General features: G+C 38.0%; 1 protein-coding gene across 7 annotated transcripts in view; it reads right to left on the reverse strand.

Moving 5' to 3' along the window:
* Nucleotides 1-18,205, reverse strand: part of LOC104424371 (MADS-box protein AGL42) — a 40,504-nt gene extending 22,299 nt beyond the window's left edge. Inside the window, exons 1-8 of one of the 7 annotated variants that reach the window (XM_039305590.1) lie at nucleotides 17,452-17,859; nucleotides 17,157-17,354; nucleotides 14,232-14,313; nucleotides 12,719-12,780; nucleotides 12,517-12,616; nucleotides 10,948-11,047; nucleotides 10,809-10,850; nucleotides 8,464-8,977 (exon numbers count right to left, since the gene is read on the reverse strand). In XM_039305590.1, the coding sequence (XP_039161524.1) occupies nucleotides 8,922-8,977; nucleotides 10,809-10,850; nucleotides 10,948-11,047; nucleotides 12,517-12,616; nucleotides 12,719-12,780; nucleotides 14,232-14,313; nucleotides 17,157-17,341 (627 nt within the window). In that variant the 5' untranslated portion in view covers nucleotides 17,342-17,354; nucleotides 17,452-17,859 and the 3' untranslated portion in view covers nucleotides 8,464-8,921. The other 6 variants (XM_010036766.3, XM_039305589.1, XM_039305585.1 and 3 more) reach the window with 6 other exon arrangements.
* Between the last annotated feature and the right edge of the window lie 1,338 nt (nucleotides 18,206-19,543).

The following is a 19,543-nucleotide window of genomic DNA, read 5'->3' on the forward strand; positions in this document are numbered from 1 at the left end:
AACCATGTGAATCGAGCGAGAAGGTTCAGAGATAGATTTAGACCAAACATGAGGAGTGCTTTAGTCCTTCTGGATCTGAAGACTTACAATGATCTGTATCAGAGAGCTTAGAAAATTGAGAAGAATCAAAAAGACAGAGCCGCCTTGTCTGGATCAAGGTTCAGTTTTCATAGAGACGACATCCACCAAGGAAAGAGGCCTATGCCTGGAAACAGATTCCGAATTTTGCCCATTAGGGAGGGTGGAATCGGAAAGACAGGGTCTAGCCAAAATGGTGTGTGTCGCTTATGTGGAAGGCAACACGGATCCACCCCATGCCATTCTAGACCGGGTACTTGTTTTGGATGTGGCCAGCCGGGTCACATAGTCAGGGACTGTCCCAGAAGACAGGGGAGACCGCATCAATTGCCACCACCGCCGCAGATGGCCTAGATCTAAGGGTATGCCCCTCAAAGCGTACCACAAGGAGGACAACTGAGACCTCCAGTTCAGGGCACCATGTATGCTATTACGCAGGGTTAGGCCGAAGCTGTGCTTGACGTAATCACGAATGGACCACCAGTTCAGAGATGAATCGAGTTATGCACTGAGGAAAAAGGGCAATGTTCCCAGAACAATTATATCAGAGTGGCGCAGCAGAATTTTGGTTAAGTTTATGAAACTTCAGTTGTTATAATGAAGTCATATAAAGTAGAATCACTAGTTACAGTTGTAATCGAACCCTTTGCCTATGTATAACTTTGATACTATATATCAAAAGGTTTAACTCGATGAGCTTTTGCTATAAGGAATTGTTGTTGCAATGTGATATAGTTTAATCCGTTGAAGGATGTTATATCAAAGACAACGTTATGAGTTAGAATTTTAGAAGAATAGTGATTGAGATGTCCTGTATCACCCTGGAAAGACGCTTTAGTTGACAAATCAGAATGTTTAGAAAATCCCGCAAGAGGATACCGGTAAGGGAAAAGTTGACGTTAAGATTTCGGAAAATGGAACGTTGAGGTATCGTAAGTGATGATAAGTGTCAAACAGTACGGAACTTGAGGAGGAGACCTTGTCAAGAATTCACTATAATAGTTGCAGTATTCGACCATACAATGGGAGGTAGGTAGACCGATATGAAGATAGTTATCGTTAGACAGGTTGCAAGTGTCAAATTTGCTAGTAAGTGAAAGTTTAGTAATGCAAGTCGAGAGAACATTTCCAATCACTCGAGTCCCTAGTGAGAATGGAAGTATATATGATGGAATGTTGTGATAGGTTTACCAAGGAGTCAGAGGAATAATGACTCCAGTTGGGGTAATAGTCGACAAATCGATGAAGTCGGCCCACTTTATTATTGTATGGAAGGATATTGATTGGAATAGGCATGCCGAAGTGTATGTGTGTCAGACAGTTCATCTACATGGAGTACTAGTGACAAACTTATATCGGATCTAGAACCGAGGTTCCCAGTTTCAGTAGATCAATCAGATAATTGCTTTTGAGGCAGAACAGAGCAGAGTGTGCAAAACTTCAGTTTGTTGAGATGAGATCAAAGAAAGAAAAATCACAGGCTAAGGGTCAGTTCAGCAATCAGTAGTTGCAATTGCCGTGATTAGTGCTAGAGTACAGACCGCTCAGAATTGCCAGAATAATTGAATTGTTGACATTGAAGACCCCAAAAGTTCTAAATTGGTGAGTACACATTTTCTAAAGGTGTCATTAATGAGGGATACCTTGCGTTTCAGCAAGGAGGGAAAATTGAAATCGAAGTACGTAGGTCCTTTTTGAGATTCTGAAAGAAAGCGGGATCTGATCGTATCGTCTTGCATTGCCGCCGAAGTGAGCACAAATGCATGACGTCTTTCACGCGTCAATGTTGAGGACATATAAGCCTGATATGACCCACGTGCTAAATCTTGAAGAATTAGGCGTGGACGATAGAGTGTCGTACATGAAAAGTTCGATCCAGCTTGTGGATCTGAAAGATCAGAGTCTGTGTATCAAAAAGGTCCCATTGGTCAAAATGGTTTAACAACACCACGAGACTGAAGAAGCAACCAGGGAAACTGAGACTAGATGAGACAACGATACCCCCACCTTTTTGTTTAAGGATTAATAAAGGTTTAAATCTCGAGGACGAAATTTTTATAAGAGTGGAAGAGTTGTGACATCCCAGATTTTCGGTCATGTTTTCAATTGAATAAATCATGCATTTTATTGACGCGTCGATAGAGCTGTCCTCAGAATTGATCATCCTAGAGATAACTAGACTATCTGGGGAAACCATTACGAAATTTAAAGGCAAATAGACTTGAGCATTCGACTAGGAATCGATTACTTGACCGTGTTCATCTTTAGAGGTCATTATGGCATAGATATAAGTCGATTTGAGATCAGAAATAGGTTGGTTCGACGGAGATGTGTGGCTAATCATGGGTGACACCACTAAATTGGAAAATTCTTGTCGACCAACACTAGATTGATTTTCTTATCGTTTTGGTACCCTGTATCCATATTTGAATTATTGAGATTTTCACGACAATCAAAAGTCGTCATTGAGTCGAGTGGGTTCTTGTGACTAAAAAAAATCGATCATGGGTCATTTGCACTGAAAAGTTCTAAAAGTTACCCGGTAATCTAGGTCACGCTAAAAACGTGTTGAATGAAAATTAACTGTGAATTCGAACCCAATTTCAGAAATTGAAAGTTCTATGGTGTGACGAGCTATTTTAGGAAAGTTGACTCAATCTCAGAAGGTTTTTCGGAGATTCCGAGATTTTTACGAAAAATCGGTTTGGACGTCGCGGAAAATTAACGGAAATTCGTATGGGCTGAATTTAAGTGAGTTTGGACTTTCAAGCTAAGCCTTTGAGTGTTAGAGACTTACAAAAAATTGTTTGGGATTTTTCTTCATCAAAATCGGATGTCAATTTGGGAAATTGAGTGAAGAAATTGAAATTTAATTGGTGAATTTCGAAATTGGAAAAAAAGAGCAGAATATTGGGGCTTCAATTTGATTATTTGGTGGATTATCTACAAGAAAGTAATTGGAGACTTGTAGGATAAGATTGAGGGCTTTTAAGGGGACAAAAGGGATAAGTTTGGAGCCTATGGGAGACCAAACATTTAATGGACATATTTTGGCTTTGATTTTTCTCTCTCTCACGCAAGACAACCGCAAGCTTAGCCTCTCTCTCCCTTCTTCGTTGCTACTCATTCCCTTTTTGCCTTCGAAGCTTTCATTTTCATTCCCTTTGCATTTTCATCCACCGAACCTTCTTGCTGCCATTTGTCTCATGTCTATCCTCGATGGGTCAAAGTTATTCAACAAGAGTTGTCGTGTTAACTTCTTGAAGTCCACGAACGACCGAAGCCCTTCTTTTTCTTTCGGTTTTGTGCGTTGTCCAGCACTACCGATCAAAGCAACTCATGGCAGAAGCTGCTCCATCTAGTGTTCTCCTCACTCAACTCACGCCAGCACACCTCATGCTCGGTCCACCAAAGCTCACTTTGCGCCCATGCCGTGGACCTTGGAAGCTCCATTACTCCACGGAAGTTCATCCTATCTCCGCCTGTTTCATCCTACCGAAGCAGCACCGACCCACTCGTCCACAGCTGCCCTTCCCAGTCAACAACAAGCCACCGAAGCCCCTTAGTTGACCCGCAACTCCTACGTACGTCCAGTGAAGCTGCACGCGTCCAACGCCTCCTCCAGTGAAGCCTTCATGAGCAACAACTTCTAGTGAAGCCTCAAGCCAGCTGCCGTCCAAGCCACACGTTCCCTTCGCTCGCAGATCCTCGGCCCAAATATCTCAAAAGCTTGCAGCGACTTCTTTCCTTGTGCGGCCCAGCGTCTTCAACCTAGCGGGCCCATCATCTTCTAGAATTCCAACAACTTTAGTCCAGCAATTGATCATTTTAGGTGACCCAATAACAGCCCGCAGTTTGGCATCTCCAAGCCCAATTCCCCGCAAGCCAGCCCAAGTTGATTAAGAGCAGCCCATCTTCAGCAGGCCCAACCCAACTTGGGTCTAGCCCAAAGCAAGAACAAATCTTAGTTGGGCTGAGATTTGTTGGTCCAAGTTTAAGGCCCGGCTCGAGTGTCCGCCGACATTGCCGAAAGTTGGGATTTTGGCCGCCGTCGCAGTGTCCCGATCCCCACTTTTAATCAAGTGAGTAATCTCACTAATCCTTACTTAGTAGACTAATGATACTTAAGGGTTGATTAGATTTAATTAAGTGCAATTAGTTGGTTAAATTAGTTTAGAACAATTAAATTAGTGACTTAATGATGTATATTAGGTGGTTAGACATAGTCATTAGCAAGTAGAGACGTACTATTATTTATTGAATGCATATCGAGATTTAAATCGACCCATTTCGGGTGCCAATTAGGCATTACAGGCCTAAATTGGTTTATTGCTAATTAATAATTAATTTTCGAAATTCATTATTTAATTAATTATTTTTCTTGAAATTCAACCGGAATGGCCGGTGACTAGAATTTTGTGCTGATTGTTGTGGTGCAGTCCATTTATTTATTTGAGCTCTACATTGTGTTGAATTGAATTGATTGTACAATTTGAAGAATTTTTCCTAAATTGATTAAGATTGAGTAATTGAGTTGTGGATGGCTGAGTATGATTGTTTAGTGTCAATAATGCTTTAATGGGCTGTTAAGCGGAGAAGTTTGTCAGAGTAATTTGAATATACTCTTGGCTAAGATCCATCAGGTATGTTAATATCGTATGAAAATTGAGTGAGTTGATGAGTATGTGGGGATTTATCCCAAGATTGATCAATGTCGGTATTCAATTAGAATTTGACTGTGAGAGGTTGTGAGTTGAACCTTGGAAGCCGCCGAAGTATGGCTTTGTCAGTTGGGCTGAAATTTGCCATCGAATTTGGAGTCGGTCGCGCCCGTTGGGCTGTAAATTGCCACCTATTAAAGGTTGCGCCCATTAGGCCATAATTTGCTACCTAATGATAGGTCGTGTTCTTCGGACGGTAATTTGTTGCCAAGAAAAGTGGTAGACTATGCTTGTGAAATCGTGAGAACAATTTGAGGCTGAATAAGGGAAACTACTAGGGAATGGTTGAATTGACATGAAATCGACTAAGTCGATCGATCGAGATATTGATTTGTGATGTAATTGCTTGGGTGCTTATTGAACTGTGCTAATATGCAGGTGGAATCTGAGGCCAAGGTAAGTCCTTTGAATCGTGCGTGTATAGGCAGCCTGGTTAGCGTATTTGTTTTCTAATCGAGTCTTAGTGGGATAAAACTTACTGAGACGTAGTCTCATCCCGGGTTGTGACAACATTTCAGGACCCTGATGAGGAGCCTAAGGAGCAAGAAACTGAAGAGGAGTACTTGGAGGAGAACCCTAATGATGATCCGAGTACGACCTAGATAAGGACTATGATCCCATCCTCTTTTGTGAATCATGTCTAAATGTGAATAGTGTGACTATAAAGTTATGAGTAGTATTGTGAATAGATTTTGAGTTATGCCATGTATAAAGGGTCGGTTGTGGATTTTAATGTGAAAAATATGGTCTTACTTTTCTATCACATTGTTTTATTCTCTGGGGATTTATAACTACTTCTGCATGTGCTTAATAAAAAAAAAAGGGTCAGCGATACTTAGTCCTGGGATATCGCATTATAAAATCGACCAATGATGTGTGCGTGCCCGAGGATCGGGGCGTGACACCCAATGACTTCCAGGGTCAGGAAAATTGTGCACCTACTCGACAATGTGCACTAGAATGCCATTTTTCTCAGGAGGTCCTGCCATCTACGGCCCTGAAATATTTTTCCCACAACGGGATGAGACATTGTTTCAAAAAGTTCACCCCTCCTAAACCCCTATTAGAAAGAAAATACGTTCAAGAGTGGCCTAGCCACACAGCACAGAAGACTTATCTCGTCTTAATTCCTTTCTACATGTTGGTACAATTCATATCACTTAATCACATGTAGTAGTAAGAACTTAAACCATTGGAACACAATCAATTTCACATAATTCACAAATCACAGCAAGCGTTTCAATTATTAGTTACTACCACACAAGGGCATAGCCTACTCGCAGTTCAGTCATCTACTGGCATATAGCTAGGCATCGCCTCCCCACCTTGGAGCGCAGCTTCATCAGTACGTCGACGGCGTTTCCAAAAGAGCATGGGCTCAGAATCAACTGCAATCTACATCCGTTGTATGCAAATCCAACTCAATAGCTCAAGATAATTCCTCTTAATTATCACATAATAATTCATACTCAGCCCAAGGCACTTTGCATTTCATTCAAGGCTTCCATTAAAATAATAATCCATATTTTTCACAATCAACATCCAATTTGCAATATCCAATCATTACATTCAAAATCTGAGCACATAGCAGCGATTGACACGAAATTCTGAGAATTTAGGGTCCTAACAAACTTTTTGGAATTTAATAAATAATTAAATTTATTCCGAAAATTAATTAAATAATATTATTTTAATAATTTCGAACATAATATATTTATTAAGTTAATAAAAAATTTCAAAATATTTAATTAAATCAAAAGTAAAACATTTATGTCTAATCATGAGTTATTCTAATCTAAACAATCATTTAACCCTAATTAAACATATTTTACTTAAATCACATCTCTTAATCTAATCCACATTTAAATAAATCTATCTACCAACCTAATCTCAATCAACCTAAGCTAAACACACTTAAGGCATCATTAACCCTCTAATAAAGATTTAGTGAGCTAAACTCATCGGAATTGCTCTCCAGTGAGTCTCCAGCGAAGCTAACGGTGAGGCGGTCGACAAATCTACACGGAGCAACATCAAATGAGAACCAAAAGGCGTCCAAAGTAAGCCTTGAAGAACCGGATCTTGCTGGAACTTCTAGCTACTGACCAAGCTCGGAGGAGGGCGGCACAGTGGTCGGTTTGACGTGAAACTGGCGAAAGGGAAAGGCGGTAGCTCGAGCGATGGGTCACAGCAGCTAGGCGGGCCTCTGGCAACCTTGGCGACAATGAACGAGCGATTAGACGGTCGGACGATGATGCTAGGTGGCGAACGAAGCAGTGACGGGAGGGCAAAACAACTTGCACACGGGACGGCACGCGCGAACGAGCGGTGACGTGCAGCAGCATCGAGTGAGCGGACGGAGGGGCGAACGAAGGGGGTGGTGTCAGGGTTGCTGGTTCCAACTGCTTGCTTCTCTCTCTCTCCTCCAAATTCAAAAGCAAAGACCAAGGTTGAAGATGATGGAGATCGGTGAAGTGATATCCCACCTTTCCAAGAGCTAATCACCACTATCCACTTGTCAAGATCTCCTTCAATTTGGCCCAACCACCATGACATCACCTGATATCATCTTCCACTAACTCAACCCTCCACAACATCTTCCAATGGGTGCAAATTTCATTTTCCGCCAAGGCATAAAATCTTGTACAACAACTTCTTCAATTCCATTTAATTCTCTTCCAATTGAATCAAATTGAAGTCCATAAAATTAATCCAATGTTACCACACTTCAATTCACATCTTCACTTGTCCATAAAACCGACTTAAGTCCCAAAAGCATGACCAAGGGCGGGCCTATTAATTTCTCGAGCCAAATTAGCCATTTCTTGATTAATTTGCTAAAAAACTCTGATTGCATGAAAAATCTTCCGAAGATGAGTCAATAATCCTAAAATGATTTGTGACACGCCATAACTTCCAATTTTTGAATTAAATCTAAATTTCACGATTAATTTTACTTCGGCACGATACTAGCGCGTCCTAATCTACTTGGCAGCTTTTAGAAATTTTCATGCATTTGACCTGTGGTTGATTAATTCAAGCCACAATGTACATCTTTGACACATTGACCAATCTTGATTGTCGGGGTAATCTCAAGGTTTTAAATACGGACACTGGGTACCCAATCAACAAAAAAGTCAGTCTAGTGTCGATCGACAAGAATTGTGTGATCTGGTGGAATCACCCATACCTGATCATATGCCTCTGTCGAGTCGACCTATCTCCGGTCTCTAATCGATTTTTAATTGTGCCGAAATGACTCTTGTAGATTAGTTTGGTCGAAAGACTTCCTAGTTAAATTCTCGAATCTATTGTATTAGAATTTCTTAACGGCTTCATCCGATAGACTAGTTTTCACATGATTGGCCGACTTAATGAAAATAACTATATGCGTTCCAATAAAATGCTCGTATCAATTTATTGAAAATAGAATTGAAAAATCGGGATGTTACAGGATGGGTTACAAATTTACTAAGTAGCCTCATGTTGCAACATTACAATTTTGATTCCAGAATATTTCAGATGCCCGTGACCTTTACGTCTGCCTATGTCTACGTTAAGGGAAATTATAGAGGTGATGAATGAAATTTTTTTGGCTTAGCCAACCTTTAAGGGGTATCCGACCAAAAACAAAACCTTAAAGAGGCGTCCTCAGACCCAAAAATAAAATAAATTGAAAACCTCAAAGAGGTATCCAATGATGTTGTTGAAATGCACGCAAGCAATTCAAAAATATGCTCAACAGAGACGTTTGTTTCTTGGAATCAACCGATGTGTAACTCAAATGTGAAGCCCAAGGTGCAGGCAGTTATTTCCTTCATTTCACTGAATCTTCCTCATATATGTCTGTCATCGTTCATCGTTCATTTCTAATCTGATCTTTCTTTGCCTTCGCTATTCTTACTCGTGGATCTTGGAAATGACTACCATGAATACCATGCATATGTTGCCGTGGCAGTGTTAAGGGGAATCTAGCTGAGTAAAGATATCATTGAGTTATATCGCCACAACTCTTATTTTATTCTATTGAACATGTATTATTAGGGTGATGGCGAACCAATTTAACTCTCTGCCAATCCGATGAACAATCTGGTCTCACCATCTGTACTCCGGTTGCTCCGGCTATGTATTGCTGTTGCTCTCGGATGAGTTGTTGATTGCCCGGGATTTGCAAGACACTGAAATTGGAAGAAAGAAAGAAAGGACCCAAAATTATTTTAAATTTAATAAAATGAAAAATGCAATTGAATGGTGATGGAGAACCTGGAAACCTTCACTCAATTAAAATGGGAAAAAGCTTCAACGCAATTTGAGATTTACAAGCAGAGAACAAGCCTTTCACGGGATCTAATTAGGTGACGAAGCATCTGTCTATGCACTAAGATCTATTAATGGTCACTAGGAGATCTCAACTTTCCAAACATCCGACTCTAGAAGAGGTTCTCTCGTCCATGGTTGGAAAAAAAAAAAAAAACTCTAATAGTGGCTAGCTACGCCAGACATGACTACAAGCTTTGGTTCCACCTATAGTCAATGTCTAAAGTACAGACTATCTCATGAAAGTAACATATTCTATGTTGTAATTTTTTTAACAATGGTCATATTAAAAGGCTATTAGTTTTTGTTATCGAGTTAGAATTTTCTAAACAATCCACTAATGGTTACAGAATCATAGAAAGACATAGGAACTTTCAGTCCTTCAACAATCCCACGTTAGAAGAATATAATTGTACAAGATGATGGTAAGTTGGGTAGTACTTTTCTCAACATTAATTACTCAAAACATTGTGCTACTAATTTTTATTGCCACATTGGCAATTACAAACTTCGTGATATTTTCACCGGGAAAGTTGAATTTATCCCAAAAACTCTAGAAGTGATTCTCTTCCGTTCTCAAAAAAGACAAGAAAAAAAAAAGCTCGAAAAGTGATTATGTATGCCAAATGTGCTCACTAAGAACTTTTGCTGCATCTAAAGTCCACAGTTGGAAAACCCAATATATTCATCCATGAAATAAATATTCTCAAAATTGCGATATTCACAACGTAGGTCACTAACTTAGTGCTAGTAATTTTTTTCTTTTCAAGTCAGTAACTTTCCAAGCATATCAAGTAATGGTCATGGGAGCACAAAAAGACAGATTTAGGTCCATCTACAGTCCTATAGTCCAATACACAGTTGTGTCTCTTGATCACAATTCCCATATAATTTGTTTTCCCAGCATGAGTTCGTAACTCTGTACTAGTAATTTCCATTATGGAGTCAATCACTTTCTTAACAGATCAAGTGCGGGATCATAGAAGGACACAGAGATTTGAGTTTGTCTACAATTCCATGTAAAAAAGAAAAATAGAATTGTATCTTGTGACAGTAAATTTATCAGTGTGGTGATAATTTTCTCAACTTGGATTAGTAGCTTAGAAGTAGTATTAAGTTTCAAGCAGGTCATACGGTCTCAAGATCGTAGAATTCTTCGGTGATGTTCAACCTATCTGCTCATTCTAAATTACCCTATCAAAAACAAAACTCCTCACTGATAGAGAAAGGTTCAATATAAATACCAGTACATAACCCTGAAATTAAGTATCTCTCATTATGTATTGTCCTTTTCATAAAAATGGATAATGTTGCAGCACTCTTTAAATGTTTTAGCACCGGGACTAATAGAAAGCAGGACAAATTGATGACCAGCAAATTTAACCAGCACCACAAACTGTACAGCACACAATCTACTAATATTGGTTTGATGGACAAAAGCAACAAGCTTCTTCACTACACAAGCCTATTAGAACATTAGGGCAAAAAACATTATTAATCATTAAAGACCTCTCTTTCTGGTCTTAGCAGATCATAAAACTGCATTGTTAGATCATACATGAAAATTATTGAGAGATTCTATTGCAGGTTTCCCAAGTTTTTGGATAGTAGTTAATATATGCACAGAAGAGTGATGATGCACGGCAAGTAATAGGAAGGGAATTAAAGCACCGATGGGAAAGAGGGCGACACCTTTGCAAGAAGCTTTGCATTCTCTTCTTTCAAAGACCTCTCCTGAGGTAAACCAAATAAAGTTGCTAGATTAATATAACCAGGAAATTAACAACGCCTGATGAGATCGGATATGCAATCATCATATTTGTCCACTTACCTTTGCTTGCAACTGCTGTATTTGATCGTTCAATAATTGAGCCTGTAAAAGAGTTCCGTAGAAATATTTTAACTTTCGTGTGTGCATGTTGTCCCCATGCCTTTCTTATTACAAAGTAAGAAAAAAAGAAAAGAGAGAAAATAAGTTGAAATGATGAACGGTAGTAATGAAAGGACAATGCTTTGCAACTTATCCAGAAACATAGTTCAAGTGAGAAGTAGTACATGGAAATCGGCAAGGTTAACATAATAAAAAAACTCATGGTATTCTATTATTTCGTGTTATAAGTATCAATTTGTGTGAATAAGTGTCAAGAAATCATTTATAAAAAATGATCGATGACTTTTTTTTTTGTCAGAGAAGAAAAGCCAGTTATCTAACCAAACCAAATAAACTTGTTAACTAATCAAAGAAGAGTTGGTAACACTGAATTAGTTGGTTACTTAATCAGAGAAAAGTTAGTAACTCCTATAATTATGATTGGTAATTTGTAGTTGGGTTCATAAGTAAGGCAAATATTTATGTGTGCACGAGTCTCATAAGTGAAGGGTGAAGACGAGTGAGAGTATTTTTTTCAACAGAATTTATTTTATAACTAAGGAAGTGATAAAGAGAAGAAAGATCTGCTGAAGTTGTTGGCAAATAAAACAGAAGAGAGAGTAGACGTCACTCTCCACCATAAGACAATGTTTCCACTATCTCAAGAGTAGTCAAAGGAAGGGTTAGAGCAGGAAAAATTGCACTAAGAAAGACCATAAGTTAGTCCCAAAAAATAAGTCTATAAGTCTATAAAGTTAGTCAAATAGAGTTAGTAACCAAAAAGAGTTAGTGATTTAAGCAAAACATAGGTCTATAAGTCATACAAAGAAATATCTGAAAATATATATAAGAGCTAATAAATTTAAAGGAATGTTAAGAATAAATAAATAAAATTTACTAAAAAAATAAGAGAGATTGATAATTGCACGTTGTTAAAAAGAGTTGGTGATTTCATAGAAGTGTTAGTAAATTATCAATAAGTTACCTAGAAATCAGGTGATTGGAAACTTTTTATTTATCAGAGTTTTTTGTAACTTACAACTCTTTCATAAGTTCACCAAAAACTATCCAATTATTTTGGAAAAACGAACAATAGAGCCGTCCAAATAACTCTGGGAAGAGTAACCGTGATCTTTTCCTAGTTTATTGGAAAAAAAAAAAAGAACAGGTCAATAACAATGAAGAAAAAGAGTGTGATTTGTGAATGTGCTTTCATTCTTTCATATAAGGTAGAAAATGCCATGTTTGCCTAGAGAAAAATTGATTCTCTCCTTTAGACGCCAAATTTAATGTGTTTAGTCTACTCAGTTTCAATCTTACAATGCGATTAGAGTCTCTATCGAAATTGGTATTTTGGCTCCTGTATGCATATGGTCAGTCTTGTTAGTTATTTGAGAGAAATTGTTTCTCATTGTTTTCTTTCCCTTCTCACCATATCCATGCCTCCAAACACAACGGCTATTCGATGAAAGTTCTCAAGACATCTACTTCGCTCAGAGAAAAGGACAAATATGCTAAAGACACATGTACCTTTCTTTCCCTAATGCTGCTCAAACTTCGCTCGAGCTGATCCCCTATCTCTTGGATTTCGTCCATCGAGCAAGATCCAAGACATTGTCCTGATAGCTTCCTGTTGTAAAAAAGAAAAGGAGTACCATAGTTTAGGGAATTAGATATCAAGAATCCATTTCAATCCACAATATATAAGAGAGAAGTCTCAAAATTTGTGGACCGTAGAGAAACTTCAAGAAGCTCAATCTTCCTCTCCATATCAGTGGTTTCTTGCTTCAGACGCTGCACATATATGGAGATTGTGATATTTATGAATCTAGTGAACGGAACCATACAAACTAAACAAATTTGAAATTAGTAATGGATAAAACCAATCATAGTGAACAAATCTGTAACACCACAGGATCCTGCAAAACTAAGATTGGTACTATAAGAACCCTAACGTTCTTGCAAAATTTGTAGCTGCCATAGTGAATTCTATGGCTTACCACCTCAGTAATTCTTGAGATCAAAAGTAGGGTTCTTATCAAGAACGCGATTCGGTATTATTACAACCTGTAAATACATACATATACGTTCACACCAACAATCAATTTTAAGACTTCCTTCAAGAAAACAATAAGATGTAAATGCCCAAGTGGTGGATGATGAGTGGGATTTCAGAAGCTGAAAGAATTTTAGAGGACCAGTCAATGTCTTCAGGACATGTACAAAGACCAAAATAGCACTTTTAATGTTATATTTAACTTGAAACCTATTTTTCTCTCTATACATATCAGCAGTTTCTCCTCTCTGCTTTCCAGTCATTGCCAAACCACACGAATAACAGTGGTAAGGCTGCAATAATATTACGGGTCATTTATCCAACCATAACAGTGGAAGAGTTTTCCTGATGTAGGCTATATTAATTGATATTATAATTTACCATTTTATGGAGTTTGGTCTAAGGTGAAAGAGAATGTTTTTTAATTAATCTAATATGGGGTTGGCTAGTGTGGGCCGAATTGAGCCTGGCCGTAATGAGAAGACCTAGTTGGAAACTCTATAAATAGTGCTCAAATCTCTCTTCTAACCCTAATTCTCAAAAGTATCCTCACATAAAAAGCATTTACCTAGAAAGGGTGAGGGGGCTGTCTCATTAAGCCAGTGATACGGAGGGCAATAGAGGAGAAAAACTTGAATTGATCTAAAAGAAATTCAACAATTGACTTGGCATAAAGTAAGTTTATCCACAACTTATCGTGGATACACCCTCTCATTAATAGAAAACTTACCACATTAAAGATGTATTCAGAAGTTGAATGTCACTTGACTCTATCCCTCTTTGTATAGTGATACCATCATCATTAGTATGATCCCTACTTTGTGGTTCTAGTGATCCACTAGATCATGTATGCAAGTAGATTGTTGCGTAATTCTTTGCATACGAGGCGACTATTTATGTATACACAAGTATATATTACTAGATTGTAGGGGAAATAGGATTTCTTGCCATTTGTGTTCATATATAGACTTCTTTCTAAGTCCCATCCTGAAATAAGTTATGTAATGTGATGTTCTATGTTAATCCACACACACACGGGAGAATAAAAAAGAAAAAAAAAAACAGAGGAAGTTGCTTTCTTACATACAGCAAAATGAATAAAAATTGAACTGCTCAGCTTGCTTAACCTCTACATAATGTGCTTACGAATGCAACTAATGTATCATCATGGAAAGGTTAGAGAACTGACCAGAATATATTGTTCCATACTAGCCTGGTATGTAGCCGCATCATTTGTAGATCTACGATATCGATCAATTGTCTTTCGAATTCTGAAAAATTTGCAAAGATAACATATGAGCTCAGCCACTGGGAATACATTCTCCAAATTAATCAGGTATCGTCAAAACTAAAGTAATCAAACAATAAACAAATTAATAATCATTTTTGTGAATCATGCATGACTTCCAGTGAATATGTATCACCATCACTCACTAACAGAATATGCAAGGAGCATAAGCCTCTGCAAGAAGCTTTTAGCCTCTCAGCAACTAATTTGCAACGATCTGAAGTACTTGGAAAAGTCTTGGTTGCCCACCTTATACTTTGTAAATAATTGATGCTAGAGAGAGTGTAGAAAAGTAGAAAGTAACACAAATGAGAACTTAAATGAATAGGTCGCTTGCCACTCATAGGAATTCATCTAAGAGATAAGAGCAAAACACAAAATCCTTACTATTCTCAAGCCAAAGTCTAAATAAGTTACGAATCAAAACAAGTCTACCTCCTCATTCATCATAGCATGCTTATATAGATGAGTTTGGAACAACTCTTCAAGCATGAGTAATTACCAAGACTCCTTGAAAAGACAAAAAGACTTATAGGAAAGACAAAACAAGTCTTACTAGAAAATAACTATAATTAAATAAGGACGCCATAAACTTAAATGGCATTTACTAAACCTTGAAAATATGACAATTAAATGTAGTTGGTTGTAAGTATCCTAATTTTACTAGTTCTGAATTAATGGAATGCTCCGGCATCAATAATCATGCCAGCAATATTTTTCTTCAAATTTTAGCGTAAATGTTCAATTTCACATCATAAAAGTATATTATATGCGCACCCAAAGTATATTTAAATGTGAGCGCAGAGTGAGCTAATGCACTGTTTTTGCCCAAGCCCAAATACTTCAATATATTCTACATGCCACTCCATGTTAGTAAGAACTAAGAACACCACATGATGCTCGTAAAATCATTGTGAAGCAGTACAAGGACTCACTACTTCAGAGAGAGATTGTAAGAGCAAGCAGTTGCACGTACATTTAACTTGTGACTTCAAGTACTTTTTTTCCCGGTAAATGAAGAAGAGGGAATACTTACATGGTGAGCAACTAAAATGGCAAGCATGTACAATTGCAGTCACTTTTGGACATAAATACTCTATTTATAAGAAATCCAAGAGATCAGTGTGTCGTGTCATATTAGCCTCAATCTATTATACTGGTGAATGCACTCGATCCCATAAAAGCACCCCTACACAAATCTAGTCAAGCCCATAATCTTATTCACCTTTCAGAGCACCCTATAATTAAAAGAACCTGAAGTTGAAGATGTCAGGACTGGTTTCACAGGCTTTTGCTTAGGGTTAAAGTACCACTAAAAAATCAACTTGAAAATCTTTTGCAGGTTTTGTTTGATTCAGAAGAGAGATTAGTTATGCTTTAAGTTTCGATTCAATGAACCCTGATTTGAAATGCTTCTTGATTATGGCGGTAGATAGGTAACACATTATTTGATTTCCTGACTAATATAATACATTTCATATGAAATTTCTAGTTTTTTTTTTTTTTGGTCACCCAGGATATGCCGGGTTCGACTTTCCCTTACAATAAGCCAACTCATGGCCCGTACAGTTCGCAATGCACCTCGGACCAGGCATCAATACCTGAGGGGAAGCTAGCACAGCACCCCACCACCATGGCTCTCCACTTAAGATGTGTTAGAAGCTGCAAAATTTCGACCTTGGGACCTCTACGATAAAGTGTCCAAAGCCGAACCAACATTGCTGCCCACCAGTGGGTTGAAATTTATAGTTTTTGCCTTGTGTTATGGTCATAAACTTGAAGCATGGATCTTTATGATTTGTAAGATAGCTATTATCACATAGGATACATAAAATAGTCTTAATTCACGTCTAAGTGGTATAATTACAACGAACTGAATCAAACAAGGTATGGTTTGAAAGGCTTCACCCTTTTCAACTTAAGTTTGGTTTTCTTCAACACTTTTCCAAGCATACAAATTTGTTTGGGAAAGATCTACTTCGAGTAGAATAATACCTAACTGCATATACGCTTAATCATCATGCCCCAAGAATTAGTTATGGAGATCAATCCCTAGAAGCAGCCTTAACACCTATAACACTTCAAAAAAAAAAAAAAAACACTACACGGCGTGTTCATTTCATATCAATGTGGAATTGGGGGGAAGGCTGAACTGTTACTTGTCAAAACCAGAAGGACCAAACAATATCAGTCCCTAGTTTCACTAACATCAAATTATGTTTTCATCCCCCAAGACAAAGTACTAACTTTCCTAACATGTGAAGTAGCTGGGGGTGATCAGTACTTGCAAGATATTCAACAATTCGTTTCCTCAGAAGAACCATTAAGACAGAGGGAGTCCAACTCCAATGCCACAGCGTACACAATGAATGCCTTTGATCAGCTAATCCCCCACACCTAGCCATTTGATTAGGTACACCCCAGTGCATTGACTATTCAAACAAATGCGAAAGAGAAGATTTTATAGTTTCATACTTCCTTTCCTCAGCTAATTTCAACTAGGATATTTGAATAAAAGTCAATGTTTTTAAAAATTGTCCGAAAATGAGAACTAGATTGGTCATCATCGTGGGTTAGGCCATGATCGAAGGGGAATAGCACTGAACACTTGACCAAAACCAAAAATGGTAGGAAAAAGAAGCAGAATAAGAAAAGAAAAAAAAAAAAACCCGTGCCATGATGCTGTCTCTTATTTGCACTTCACAAACACACAGCGTATATATGTGCATGTGCCCTCATTTTGGACATAAGAATGTCAACATGGCTCAATCACGTTGCCCATCTAATATCAACTCAAAAAATTATAAAATCGGTACTTGAACGTACTCGGAAGTGCTTGAGAACTCGTAAAGCCTTCCTTTCTGTGAAAAGATGATCACGGCCACTTCGGCATCGCAGAGGACTGAGAGCTCATAAGCTTTCTTCAGTAGCCCAGTCCGGCGCTTTGAAAAGGTGACTTGCCGGCTTGTCGCGTTCTCAATTCGCCTCATCTGAACTTTGCCTCTCGCCATGATTAAATTCTTCCTACATACATGGTGGTTATCAACCCTAGAATGGCAAGTACTCAAACGTAGCGATGAACATAACAAATATACCTCAACGATCAAAAATAATAACTCACCAGGGACTTTGGCAGCGTCAACCAGCTGAAGATTTATCTTTTTATCCACCTCCTATTGTCTAAACTTTAGACTGAAGTTCTTCAGAAGCTAAAAACACTGCAAGACAAATCACACTTTTTTTTTTTCCAAACAGACATGAACTATATCATCATTCGAACACAAGCAAAAACCACAGGATAAAGATTTCACAATCAAAGGTCGGAGGATTATAGATTTGCCAGGGTATTAAAGGGGGAAGCTTCTCTACTCTACGTCAGAAAAATGAACCACAATAAATTCAGAAACCCTAAAGAGGGATGAGAGCGCAAAGGCAAAAACAAAAAACCTGGAAGGAAAGCAAAGGATATTTGGCAGCTGACGGATCTCTCTTTATTTTGTGGCCACAAACATAAAATGAACAAAAAAAAAAAAGACCTTACCATTCGAAATTCAACGATCTTCTACTTAGGGCAAATATGGTGTGAGCTACCCATGAAAAGGAAATGCAAACAAAAAAGGAAAGAAATAAGGAGGAAAGCAAAGCATTCAGGTTCAACCGAAACGGCATGGTCAATTTGGTAATGAAGATTCAAAGAGGCAGAAGGATTATCTTTTTTTGATAAAATTAAGAAAAAGAAAGTAGAGAGAGAGAAGATATTTTGCTTCTTTTTTTTTTGGGTGATCTCGTAGTTCCTACGGGGTGGAGACGATGGGGTCAAAACGTATATTATGCCAATGGGTTTCAGCTTCGGCTGTTGTGGCCTGCGTGACATTCGAAAGAGAGAGCTGTAAGAAACAAAACAGGTGAAAACAAAGAGAAAAAGGTCGTGCGCTAACTATAAATTGTCGACATCATCAGACCATGCCGTGTGCTGTTACCGAATGGGCCGTTGACAAGTGGGAAAACATTATCTCTCACTTAAACTCAGTGGGCCTCCACTCGACCAATGGAAAGAGACTGTCCTTTTCTTGGGCCTAATAGGAGCAGCCTCTGGGCTCTTCTTCAATCGGTTCCCCTCTTGATGGGTTTACGAGCACTAAATTCATGGACAAGATAAATACAGATCTATCCTTTAGCTTATCCTTTCTTTATGTTCTTCTTATAATTCCTCATTATTTAGAAGTGTAAAAAATACCTAAAACTTTTCGATTTGGGTAAAAGTAAAGGAACTTGGAAAGTTTGACGCTATAATTTGGGTTTCGATCTTCTTCTTTTTTTTTAATTATGTATTAGGAGATCAAAGGCCACTAGTGCACTAATCCTAGATCTTTTGATTTTTTTTATTAGCAGAATTGTGATCTTTGACCACCCAACCACCCAAAGGAAATGTGATCTTTGAGAAGATTACTATGTTTCGATAGAAGACAAGTAAAATAAATATATCACGGTGTCAATAGTGAAGTAGAGCTTGAAAATTCAGGAAACCTTAAAGATAACAAAGGTTGAGGTTGTAGATGAGATTGTGATTCCTGAAATCAATGATATTAATCAGCTAGCAAAATTGTAGCACTCTATAGTCATGAGTAGATAAAGAAGGTAAATTGGGCCACATATACATTGTGATTGTGCATATATTACTCTCGCACATTGATTGTAACTTATTTTGAGGTGATAGTGCTAAATCGTTATAGTGGCTAAAGGTTATTAGTAAATAGATGAAATCACTCCATTGAAACTAGATGTGACAGCTTGTTAAAGTACCCAAGAGCCAAAACATCATTGTAAACAAGTGAATCTATAGACGGAAAGAGGCCATTAAGGTATAAGGTGAGATTTGTTGTAGAGGGGTGTACACTACGAGAGAGCATTATTGGTTAAAATGAGGTGTTTTATTCTATTGTAAGGAATCCTTATATTTGAATATTACTTGCCTTAATTGCTACACAAGATCTCGAGCTGGAATAGCTGGATGTCAAGATGACAATTTTTTAGGAGAAGTTGAAGGAGTAGATTTACATGAGGCAGCCAAAAGGATTTGTTATTCTAAGTTAGGAAACCATGTTTGTTTATTAAAGAAATCATTTTATGGGTGGAAACAATCTCCTAAGTAGTGGTATAATCATTTGAATGCTTTTATGATTAGTCAAGATTATTTGAAAGTCGGTTGGACA

The sequence above is a fragment of the Eucalyptus grandis genome, chromosome 11 (assembly GCF_016545825.1).
Source record: "Eucalyptus grandis isolate ANBG69807.140 chromosome 11, ASM1654582v1, whole genome shotgun sequence".
NCBI lineage: Eukaryota > Viridiplantae > Streptophyta > Magnoliopsida > Myrtales > Myrtaceae > Eucalyptus > Eucalyptus grandis.